This window comes from Mobula birostris, chromosome 3, assembly GCF_030028105.1.
Source record: "Mobula birostris isolate sMobBir1 chromosome 3, sMobBir1.hap1, whole genome shotgun sequence".
NCBI classification, from domain to species: Eukaryota; Metazoa; Chordata; class Chondrichthyes; order Myliobatiformes; family Myliobatidae; genus Mobula; species Mobula birostris.
The window spans coordinates 44,398,284-44,410,457 of NC_092372.1; the positions used below are offsets into that span (position 1 = coordinate 44,398,284).

General features: G+C 41.9%; 1 protein-coding gene across 1 annotated transcript in view; it reads right to left on the reverse strand.

Annotated features, from left to right (window-relative positions):
* LOC140195007 (mesoderm induction early response protein 3-like) overlaps window positions 1–5,768 on the reverse strand; it is a 61,436-nt gene extending 55,668 nt beyond the window's left edge. Inside the window, exons 1-2 of the mRNA XM_072252552.1 lie at window positions 5,650–5,768; window positions 1,397–1,421 (exon numbers count right to left, since the gene is read on the reverse strand). Coding sequence (XP_072108653.1) covers window positions 1,397–1,421; window positions 5,650–5,730 — 106 coding nt within the window. The 5' untranslated portion in view covers window positions 5,731–5,768. The remainder of the gene's footprint in view (window positions 1–1,396; window positions 1,422–5,649) is intronic.
* Between the last annotated feature and the right edge of the window lie 6,406 nt (window positions 5,769–12,174).

Sequence of the window (12,174 nt, forward strand, 5' to 3'; positions counted from 1 at the left end):
TTGTCAAGGGCTGGCTCGGATCATCAGGGTTCTCAACCTGACATTGCCTGACCTCAATAGGTGCCATTCTGGTGGATCAATCTGGGTAAAACCTCTCCCTGAGATATCTCCACACCAATTCCCAGACTAGGCAAAATATAAAAGACGGGTACCAGTTAAACAGCACATAGTTAAAACTGCAAAGTATATACTCCACAATCTGCCACCTTTGAGCACCTGAACTCATGATGCCTGCTGTATTTCTTTGCATCACACTTGCAAAACGTATACACTAAAATGCAGCTCCCTGAACGAGTATACACACCCTCACTCTGGCATCCTGAACCGTCGGTTACCACCTTTTGCAACTGGTGGCTCCGTCTCACCAAGTTAACACGCAAAGTTTCCTCACTTACATAAACACACATGCACGCGCACACACCACTTTTATATCTACCAGTTCAGCTCTCTTCACTCGTGATACCTCGTGTTCCCGTGTACCACCGACCCGAACAGCTCCAAGTGTGAGAGCTATTTTAGAAAATACTCACCCACTGAGACTGCTAAGATCGCTGGCCACACGATGGGTCACGAAGGTATCCCACTCCCGACACCAATTGTCATTGCGTGAATGAAATCACTGGAGAGACAGATACTGGTAGATACAAAGCAGCTTCTTTATTCGACAAAACAAGGTACAGCCGGCATCATACGGAGACGCTCTCAGTGGAAAGGTCTGCTGGCCCAGAGTGGGGCTCGATATTTATTTGCTAAGCACAAAGGGCAATCTATATTTACAAAGTACAGACAATGCTGTCTTCGAAACTACATGTAAACTTCACACCTCTGGTTCACATCTATCCCAGGCGCCAGCAGCATCTGAACTGGGATTCACAGCTTTTAGGAAATGCATTGTTACAAACTAAATCCACAGTACATTGTCAGGGAAAATTAGACTAGTGGCCAAAGCCATTTGCTAAGTATAAATGACCTAAACCCAAAAATCACTCTAACAGTAATTATGTTAGATTTTAAGACAGTTTGCCGTCAACTGAATTAATGTAAGGTAACAAAATGCCTGTTAAAGCAAGGACTGCATGTTTTCTAAAATTCATCATACAGCAAAAAGTAGGTTAATAAAAGTTGAATAATTTGATGAAATCTAGTATTTGTTCTAGTTGTTGCAAAGGACAACTACAAATAGAATAAAAATTACCACTCAAAAAACACCATACCAAAAAGAACATCATTTAAATAATTAAATGCATCCTCTTTATATAATACATATATTTGTGTTGCACGCTTATGTTAACTGCAGGGTGGAGCCACTAATATTATACATTATTTTCTTTAAAACAAATCTTAAAAATTAAACTACAAGGGGTCACACCCAAAAGTAAAGTAGATCAGCACATACCTGGACTCGAACTTCCATAGGAAGCCTAGAATAAAATATTTCAAAATGCAAGGATTAACAAAATATTCACATCCAATGCATAAAATATATCACACACTGAACATTGGGGCCAAAGCTTTCTATTCACCTATTGGGGATTGGGCAAAAGGGATGCTACTTTGCAGAAGTATTTTTTGCTGAAGTTTCTACTCAAACTTACTTGCACATCTGCAAACAAAACATTTTCATAACCCATGTAATTATGTAGTGTTTTGGAATTATGTAGTGTTTTGGAACACAGCTTGAAAATATGTATAAAATATTCACTGAAAATATTTATAGTAATGGCTTTCTCATTTCATTACAGCAGCAAAAAAGTTGTTAACACCAATAATAAGGAATACAATCTGATTTAAAATAACTAGAAGTTACTTTGAAGATTTAATAGACCTATTTACCAATTCCACTGATGTAAATAAATAAAATGCCTCTTCAAAAACCAGGTACACAAAGCTTTGAAAATGTCTTAACAATAAATTCACATCAGCACCATGCTCAATTCTGCACATGGAGCACACCTCAAGATATTTCTCCATTAAAACTGTTTTCTCTATAAAAGCCATGTAATCTCCATCCATTCTTTTGGAATAATTTCTGTTTCTCCCTCGCCATTGACATTTTATAATTTCTTCTACTCTCAATCGTTATATTAAAGTAAAAGGAATCACGGAGAATCAATTTGGATTAAATTCTTCAATTCTTGAACTGGTTTGGTAGATTTGGTGCAGTCATGAAAGAAACAGTCTGGCAGAAAACTAACCAGAATTTTATTCTCATAATTTGTTGATCAGAGTTGAATATGTCCTGATACATTTAGTCTCTCTTTCCCATCTAGCCATTAGACAAAAGCACCTAGTACTCCATAATAACTTTAAGGGATTTCTGATTAAAAAATCTCTGCTTAGCTTTGGTTTTAAAATATCATCACGATCAGCTTTTAAGCTGTCACATCTTTGCAGAAGAAAGTACAACTTTTCCCTGCTTACACTTTAGCTGAAATTTGTGTTTCCAAAGTAAAATATTCTAAATGCTGAAAATCTGAAGCAAAAACAAGTGCTGGGAATACTGAGCAAATCAGGGAGTCACTTCTGGATAGAGGACCAGAACTTACATTTTAGACCTTTCACCAGAAATGAGACATCAACAAAATTAAACAGATTGTTTTTCCCCTCTCTCATCAATACTACCTGTCATTTGCAGTATTTTCTGTTTTTAATTTTAGTAAATTTTGCACTTATAAAATTACCTAGTTGATTACTAACTTTTTTCTGCTGGTGTCTCCATGGAACATTAAGTTTCACTTATCCCAGTTGTCTTCTGACCTACTCAGTATTTTGGCTATTTTCTTCTTTCCAGTAGAGATACAAAGCTTTTGTTTCAATCTCTCAGGCTAATGCTCTTCTAGCAATTTGCTCATCCCCAGTTCTCTCATCTCACTCCTGATCACCTACCACTGACTTTTGCCACTTGCTATCTAGCTGCTGTATTCCCTCCTTAGTTTCTCTTTTCCTCCATATATCAACAAAGGCTCTCATCCCGCTTCCACATGGCTCCTAATCATAAAGATCGAATTTTGACCATCTCCTTTTCCACTTTACCAGTTTCTTTGGAGATTCTGTCCCTTCACATCCTTTTTGGTTAGCTCCTCTCAAGTTCTCTAGAGATCTTTCACTTCTTCTCCCTTTTTTAAAAACATCACCAGCTTTCTCTTATGCCATTTCTCGAGGAGCTTTGCTGTATCTCCCCCACTCAATTCTCATTTTCATTCTGATTCTTGTGAACACAATTCAAAACAACACCAGATACCACATGCAGGTCAAGTTCTCATAAATCATCTATTCTCTAAATGTATGCTTTTCAGTTAACATTTCCTAGTAATGAACAGTAAGATTCAAGCCATCATTTTCAGTCTCCACCACCATCTCCATCTCCCACTCCACAAGATTAAAGTACTATGGTATCTGATTTGATGCCATGATGAACTTACCGCCACATATTTGATCCATCACAAGATTATCTGACTCCAGTTTGCTTCAGATGATCTGCTGTTGAGCCCCTACCCATACTTCTGTGATCCACAACCATGACTGTTTCAGTGCTCCACAGCTCAGACTTTCTTCAAGAACGTGTAAACTTAAAAATCACACCAAATCCAATTCAGCTATTTCTCCCTATACTCATTGACATAGACTTAACTCCTTGACAACCAATGACTTCATTTTTAATTTTCCTAATCTGACTTTCAAATTCCTCTGCGGTAGGGGATCCCAACCTGTGGTCCACAGACCCCTCAGTTAAAGGCATAAAAAAGGTTGAGCCATAGAGTCTGTGCCCTCATCTTCAGCTTATTTTCCTAATTTTTCCGAGCCTCTTAAAACATCCCAAGATATTTGAGCTCCTCCAAATCCATCCACTGGCAGGCTGAGTCATTAGTACTAAGAAATGGAATTCTCTCCCTGTCCTTCAGGCATTTTAAAGATACTTTATCCTGGTCTTCTTACATTTTCTATCCAAATTGACCCCATTATTTTCCCCTTCATTTTCTCTCTCTCCCCTTTCTACAGTCCTATTTCCTATCCTTCATGCTTTGTTTCCCCCTCCATCCCCCCTTCTCTGACTTTACTTCTTACACCTTACTTCTTTTTACTCTTCCACAATTTATCAGCTTCCACTTTTGGCAATATTCATTATACTTACTCCCTCCTTGACAATAGCTGGTCAACTCCTCATTTGAAGGGGTTGCAACATCTGTCATTTCACTTCCTCCCTCACCACCATTTACAGACCTGAAGTGAGACAGAGGTTCAGCTGGACCTCTTTCAACTTGATCCACTGCTCACAACATAGCCTCTACTACACTAGAGAATCCAAGTATAGAAGAGGCAACGGTTTGTGGAGAATCTGCACTGTTTACAGCAGTCACATCAGGCTTCAGTAGCATTTCACTTTAACTTGCCCTCCAAATCCTATACTGTGCTGTCCGACCTTAGCCCTCTACATCGTTACAGAGAGACCAAATATAAATTGGAACAACTTTTCATATTCAGCCTAGGTAACTTACAACCCAATGGTATGGTATGAACAATTTCATGCAACACACACAACCCTGTCCATCTAGGTCTTTTCTCCTTTAATTTATCGCATCTTTCCCATCCCATTCTACAACCAACCCCAGTTCCACCTGCCCATCATTCCACTCATCACCACCAACTTTTGCCCACCCTTCCCTTGTACGACTATATACGGGCAATCTTTCCTCCAAGACCTGATGCAGAGTCTTTACATACACTTTCACGGTTTTGTTTGAACCACTGTTCTTCCCAGAAGTCTGTTTTTGCCCCCTCTCTGTCTAACTCCTTTTCTCTGTCAACCCTTGCCCATGCTTTTTTATCAACTCCCCTTTTCTCTGCTTAATGCAATTCTACCTATACTATTTTTCCCCTATCTCTCCCTACTTCGTTTTCTTCCAGATCCACTTTCCTCCCTGTCCCTTTTCCCATTATGTCCATTCCTCTTACTCTTCTCTCAACGATTTATTTTTGCCATCTAGTCTTAAACGGTCCCCTAAGTTCTGCTTTGAATTTATTTTCTCTCCCTCACCCTTCTCACTCCTTTACTTCTCCGCCCCGCCCGTTTTTCCTAACCTTCTCTGCATCTTCTGCCCATTCGCACCCCTCTCTCTGGCCAGGATCCGCTGCGCTACCTTTAACCGCTGTCTAAAAGTTATTCGGCCCGAGCCTCAGCCATCTGAGGCTACTCCTCCTCCTCCTCCTCCTCCTCCTCCTCCAGTCACTAACCCAAGGAACTGCGAAACGGCGTCTCGCAACCACTCCAGCTTCTTCCTAAACAACTCCGCCTCCTCGTCACCGGCCGCGGGCTGAGGGACTGCGCCGGCCAAAGAATCTCAACGGGCCTGTCGCGGCGCCCGGCTTCGACATCACCCGCCCGTCCCTGCCCGGAGCCGGGCCGCCGGCGGTCCAACCCCCACATCCCTCGTACCCTTCTCTCCTCCCCAGCCCACCACAACTACCCCAGTCCCTCCATCTACCGGAGCGGCGCCCAGTACCCGGGCAGCGGCCGCAACTCGGCGCCGCGTCCTCCTGATGGGGGAGCGGGGAGGCGGCGGGAGCGAGGGGGTGTCTGCCGGTGTCGGGGCTGCTCGGCTGGCCCGCAATGCCGGTCCGAACCCGTCGTTCGGTCCAGCGTCTCCTTACCTCCGCCATGTTGTTACCTCTCCCGGAGAGCGAGCTGGCCAGCCCGAGACCCGGATGGAGGCAGAAGGAGCTCTGCAACATTTGTTACCATTGGTGGAGCTGCCGAAAAAATGTCATTTCAACTTTACCGCTCCGCTCCGCTCCCCTCTCCTCTCCTGTCCTGTCCTGTCCCAACAAACACAAGCATCCCCTCTCCTCCTCTCCACCCAACATCTCATTTCCTCCCCATTGCCCAACCACTTCTTCTTAGGAAGTTCTTTTTTTAAAATTAATGCTGTGTGCAGACGGAATGTGCGAAACGTTTAAAAAGTACGTTTATTTAAAAAAAGATAACAAAACCCACAGTCATCTTGTCCGTTCGTTCGCAGAGCAGAGTGATTGCACTTAGTTGCTTTCTCGAACCCATAATAATAATGTCGTTTTTTTTTATATGTTCGGATTCATTTAGAAATTGGGTTTCGGGCTCCCTTTAGGTGAGCCCAGAGCTAGTTTTCCCCGACTCAACATTTGGTTCTGTTGTTTCTGATAATTACATTTATGGAAATTTAGTTTTGGGAAATGACACCATATATTCATATATTCCTGAAAACAAATATTGTTCAAGGCGAACAATAAATATAATTGCATTGCGTCCGCGCGTATTATGTCAAAGTTTACTATACCCAGACAACATAAACCCAATGGAAGAATTCCATAAAGAACAGTAATATTTGGGGGTAAATATGCATAATTCTTAGGAAGAAGCAGGGCAGGTTGAGATTGTGGTTATTACAAAGCAAGGAGAAAACAAGATATCAATGGAGGCAAAGAGAAAGTAAGGCTGAGCCCTTTAAAACACTGTTCTAAACAGAACTGGGTTATTATCTCTGACTTCAGTGCCACAAAATCTAAAGAATTCAGGAGGCATACAGAAGGGCTTTACAGAAAAGATTCCAGTGACGAGGGACTTTGGTTACTTCCATTACAAGAGAAACGGGACTTGACTTCCCTAAGAGTGGAATTTAAAGGGACAGATGTATTTACAATAAAATAAAAAGACAGCAGACAGATCTGACAATAAGAAACCATTTGCTAATGGTAAAGGAGCCAAGAACCATGGGCCAAGGAATGAAGGCACTAGACAAAAGAAGCAAGGGTAACATGAGGGAAAATTCCTTAACACAATGAGTAGTAATCTCTGGGATACTGTGCCCTGAATAGCAATGGAAGTAGATGCTATTGGAGCATTCAAAATGAATCCACATTAATACATGAAAGGAAGAACTTTGCAGGGCAATGGGCATAGGTATGGAATGAACTGGATTGCTCTCACATGGGTTCATCTTAAGTATGGCCTTAATAGGAGGAGTGGCCACATTCCATCCTAAAACCTTCTTGTATTATTGTTTGAACATGTGTTTCCTTGGAAACTACAGATTGAATCAATATAAGTATAAAAGTATAAATGAAATGCAATTTCAGAATTTTGGTCCAAAAGTCTTTGGGATGCAGGGCAAGATCACAAACTGGATCTAACATTGACTTGGTAATAGCTGAACAGAGGGATTTTTTTTGACTAGAATATACAAAATTATAAGGATATTGTGAATGCATGCAGGATTGTTCCCCCAGATTGGCTGAGACTAGAACTAGAGGTCATCGGTTTAGCATGGAAAGTGAAATATTTAAGTGGAACCTGAGGAGGAACTTCTTCACTCATGGTGCTGTAGGTGTGGAATGGGCTGCCTGCAGAGATGGCAGGTGTGGGTCAAATTGTAACATTGAAGAGAAGTTTGGATAGTTACATGGATGAGACGGGTATGGAGGGCTATGGTCTTGGGGGAGGTAAATGAGACTATGCAGAAGATCAGGTTGGCATGGACTAGATAGGTTGAATGGCCTGCTTTTGTGATGTAGTATGACTACATACTATTTACTATGACTCTATAGTAAGAGATTTCTCCCCAGAGCACAGTTGTCTCTATAGTAAGAGTGGAGGTGAAATTTAAAGAAAATTGGCAGGTTGAGCAACATCTTTGGGGGTAATGCAAACAGTTTGGGTCTAAACCCTGCACAGGGGTTATCAATCCTCAGATCCCCATTATTACAGGAATTTGTCTCCAGACAACTGATCCATTCAATGTGTTAACAAGAAAATACACTTGATATAGTAGAGACCATGGGATCAAATAACATGTCTGCCTTAGCAGCAAAGACCCAAGATTCTACCCAGGTTGCTCCAATACAATACAACATGAACAGCTACCTGACAAACTTCAGAATTATTCAGATATGTTCTGTTCACTAACATCAGGATAAATATATACGTCAAGTACATGGATACAAAATGTTGAGATGTTTATGGACAAACATGATAAACTTAGCTTGAGCTGATGGGTCTGTTTCCATACTGAACGACTCTATGCATCTAAGTCCAACCTGTCTTCTTTCAAGCTTCACCAAAGAAATGGAAGATGTTATTGCTATACTGTTCAGTGGCACATACTTTTCAATAACAATGGCCACTCGACTCTTCACCCCATTGTAGCCTTGGTCCGAACAAGGTCATAAAAGTTGAATTCCGGAGGTGAGAGTGACTGCCTTTAATTTCATCTGGGTGTATGTAGCATCAAATACCCTGAATGAAAATGAAGTCGAGGAGCATCATGGAGAAAACACTCCACTGGAAGAAGTTATACCTCGCACACAGACAATTTTTAGAGTTTCAATCCATAGGGCATCATGGCAGAAATTCTTCAGAGCAAAGCCATCTTCAACTACTTTATCAATGATATTCCTTCCATTATAAAGTCAGGAGTGGTAGTGATTGTACAATGCACGATTCCATTTGCAACACTTCAGTGAATAAAGCAGTGCATACTTTCAATAGAGCAAGAACTAGAAAACATTGAGTCCTAGGCTGACAAGTATCAAGTCACATTCATGCCACAAAAGTGCCAGGCAACAGCCATCTCTAAAAAAGGGAGTCTAACCCTCTCTTGCTTGATATTCAATGGCATTGCTATTAGTGGCACTTCAGCATCAATATCCTGGGTCACTATTAACCAGAATCTCATCTGAATCAATTACTTAAATCCTGGGCTCTATGAATGGTTACAGACATGGTATCCTAAAGTGTAGACTCACTTCCTGACATCTCAAAGCCCTTTGGCACCCTAGATCTTTTATATAAATTTTACTTTAGATGTTTATTTTTGTCTTCTGCATTAGTATGTCTGTAGAAAAGAGCAAATTTTAGATTTCCAAACATTCATTTTCCAAACAATTAAATATTACAGAGAAATATTTGTATTTCATTCAAGAAAGTAACATATTAAGTAGTAGACCACCATTCAAATAAAAGTTTGATTACTTTGTCGATGTATAGCTCAGTGTATGATTAAACCAAGGTAACAAACAGGATGCTAATGATCAATGACATAATGAGTTGACTGAACTAAACTGATTAACATGAAACAGAAATGGGTGTAGAAGGAATCGAACTGACCAAAGGACAACCAACGTAGAAGATGAGGGTGTGGCAGATGTGACAGCTTAACCAAATTATTAGTTCCTACATCATGAAAAGAGTGAACATAGCAACAAGACACAAGGTAGTCATCTGCATCAGCCCAAACAGAAACGTCCAGTCTCTCTCAAGCAGAAATTTCATGGCAGACAGCACCTTCAAGATGTGCTGAAGAAGAACAAGAGAAGGGTAAGGTTAAAGACCAGAAATGCAGTGGTCAGCCACAGAAACTGAATGCAACAGATGAAAACTGTATTGAACTGATGTCCCTTCTAAATTGGAAGAAGTCCAGCACTGATATCAGCTCACACCTCTCTATAGTCCGGAGACGTCAGAAGTAATCTTCATGGAAGAGTTGCCGTTAAAAAGAAACATTCCTCCAGAGCGGAAACAAAGCCTTGCGACTCACTTATGCACAAAACCACGAGGACTAGGGTGCTGAACAATGGCAGCATGTGCTCAAACTGAAGAGTTAAAATTTGAAATTTTTGGCTCAAACAGGACAAAGTTTGTCTGTACCCAGACAGTACTACATGGATGAGTGCCTGCAGCCAACAATGAAGCATGGTGGTTTCCTGCGGGTTTGGGGTTGCATTTCTACAAATGGAATTGATCATCCATCAGAATTAATGGAATCCTAAATGCCGGGAAGTACAAGCAGATTTTCATCCATGACACAATACTACCAGGGAGGCAGCTGATCAGTCCCAACTTCATTCTGCAGCAGGACAATGACCCCAAACATATGGCCAAGGTCATAAAGAGCTATCTTCAACAAAAAGAAGAACAAGGAGTTCTGCAACCAGTGGTATGGCCTCCACAGATATCTGATCTCAACATCATTGAGGCTGTCTGGGATTACCTGGAGAGACAGAAGCAAGTGAGGTAGCCAAAGTCAGTAGAAGAACTGGGGCAAGTTCTTCAAGATGCTTGGAACAACCTACTAATTGATTTTCTTTTAAAACTACACAACAGTGTACCAAAGAGAATCAATGCAGTTTTGAAGTCAAAGAGAGGTCACACCAAATAGTCATAGTCATATTCATACTTTATTGATCCTGAGGTAAATTGGGTTTCATTACAGTTGCACCAACCAAGAATAGAGTATAAATATAGCAATATAAAACCATAAATAATTAAATAATAATATGTAAATTACGCCAGGAAATAAGTCCAGGACCTGCCTATTGGCTCAGGGTGTCTGACCCTCCAAGGGAGGAATTGTAAAGTTTGATGGCCTACAGGCAGGAATGACTTCCTATGATGCTCAGTGTTGCATCTCAGTGGAATGGCTCTCTGGCTGAATGTACTCCTGTGCTCAACCAGTACATTATATAGTGGATGGGAGACATTGTTCAAGATGGCATGCAAGTTGGACAACATCCTCTTTTCAGACACCACCGTCAGAGAGTCCAGTTCCATCCCCACAACATCACTGGCCCTACAAATGAGTGTGTTGATTCTGTTGGTGTTATTGATTGGTTTTAGTTATTTTTACTGTTTACTGCACTTTATTGTAATTTTTTGATATATAGAAACTTTTCATTTCATTATTGTTACAAACTAAATCCACAGTACATTGTCAGGGAACAGAAGACTGGTGGCCAAAGCCATTTGCTAAATGTAAATGACCTAAACCCAAAAATCACTCTAACAGTCCCTCCTCTTGGCCCTCCTGGACAAAAATAAATTTGTACCAGGAAAGGCCGACCTAAGAGGATCTACTCAAATAGGGCAGCAAAAACACCCTGCCTCGAAATTCCCCAGTTTTGTGTGCCTCGATATCTACCCTAGCATTCCCTAATCACTACCTACCAAACGTTAAGCAGAGAGGCTGTTCCAGAAATTTGAACAAGTCTTTAGAAATGCGGCTTCTTTCGTGTGCCTGTCGGCTCTTTCCCTGCAGGCTGACTGCAGCTTAATCACATTCCTTCGTCTTCAGCCCTTCATTCTCTGGTCGCTAAAACTCTCTTTCCAGGAGCACCGACAGGCCCTCTCATAGATCTATGGGAATGGGTTGGGGTGGCCTCTATGTAAATGTCTGCAAGGACCTTTCCCCGGTGGCACCCCTTCCGAACTGTCCGGTCGCTCACTGGCCCAACTGCTGAAAAGGGCCCAGCTCCTCAGACTGGGGATGACTGCTTTCAGATGCCGTGTGCAGTCTGAAATGCCATCGAAGTTGTGGAATTTGCTGCCTCTGCTTTTACTTAAAAATCCCTCCCCATCTATTTTCCAATAGTTTTCTATTCTATGCTATTAAACTAATCATCTACCTTCAGCAACCAGCCTTCTTTACAGAGTACCATCATCATCACACTTCAACAGGCTATTTGTGGTTTTCCAACAAGCTCTTAGTGTCTTCTGCCACGCTCTCGGTGTTTTCTACCCTTGCGTTTCCTCCGGGTATGTTTTCATCAGCTGGTGGCAAACCGTGGCCTTTCCGGCAGCACCCTCACCATAACTTGGTCGCCGGACTGTGGAAGGACTATCTCCTTTCCCTCTGGCTCTCTCTGATCAGCGATTCGCTGTTGTTGTTTCGCTCAGTCCTTCAACACTTTAAGTTGGTTACAAAGGTCTTTCACATGTTGGGTCATTGTAAGCCCTGTAAGCCCCAGGCTCCCCACAACCCGTAATTACCCCATAAGGGAGTCGCATTGCTTGCCCCGTCAATAATTCGTACTGGCTGAGACCCAACGTGCGGTTCGGGGTTGTGCGCAATCTCATTAAGATTCCTGGTAATACATCAACCCATGTCTTTCCTGTCTCAGCTGTAGCTTTGGCTAACGCATTCTTGTCTTGATTGTTCGGTTCATCCTTTCTACCATCCCTGAACTCTGGGGGTGGTAGGGTATGTGGAACCGTTGTCGAACTCCCAGCAGTCGGCACATTTCCTTCATCACTTTCCCCGTGAAATGAGCTCCCTGATCTCAATCCTCCTGAACTGGGGTTTCCCACCTTGGGAGGATTTCCTGAACTGGGATCCATGCAGCGGTGCGGGCAGTGCAGTCCCTTGTTGG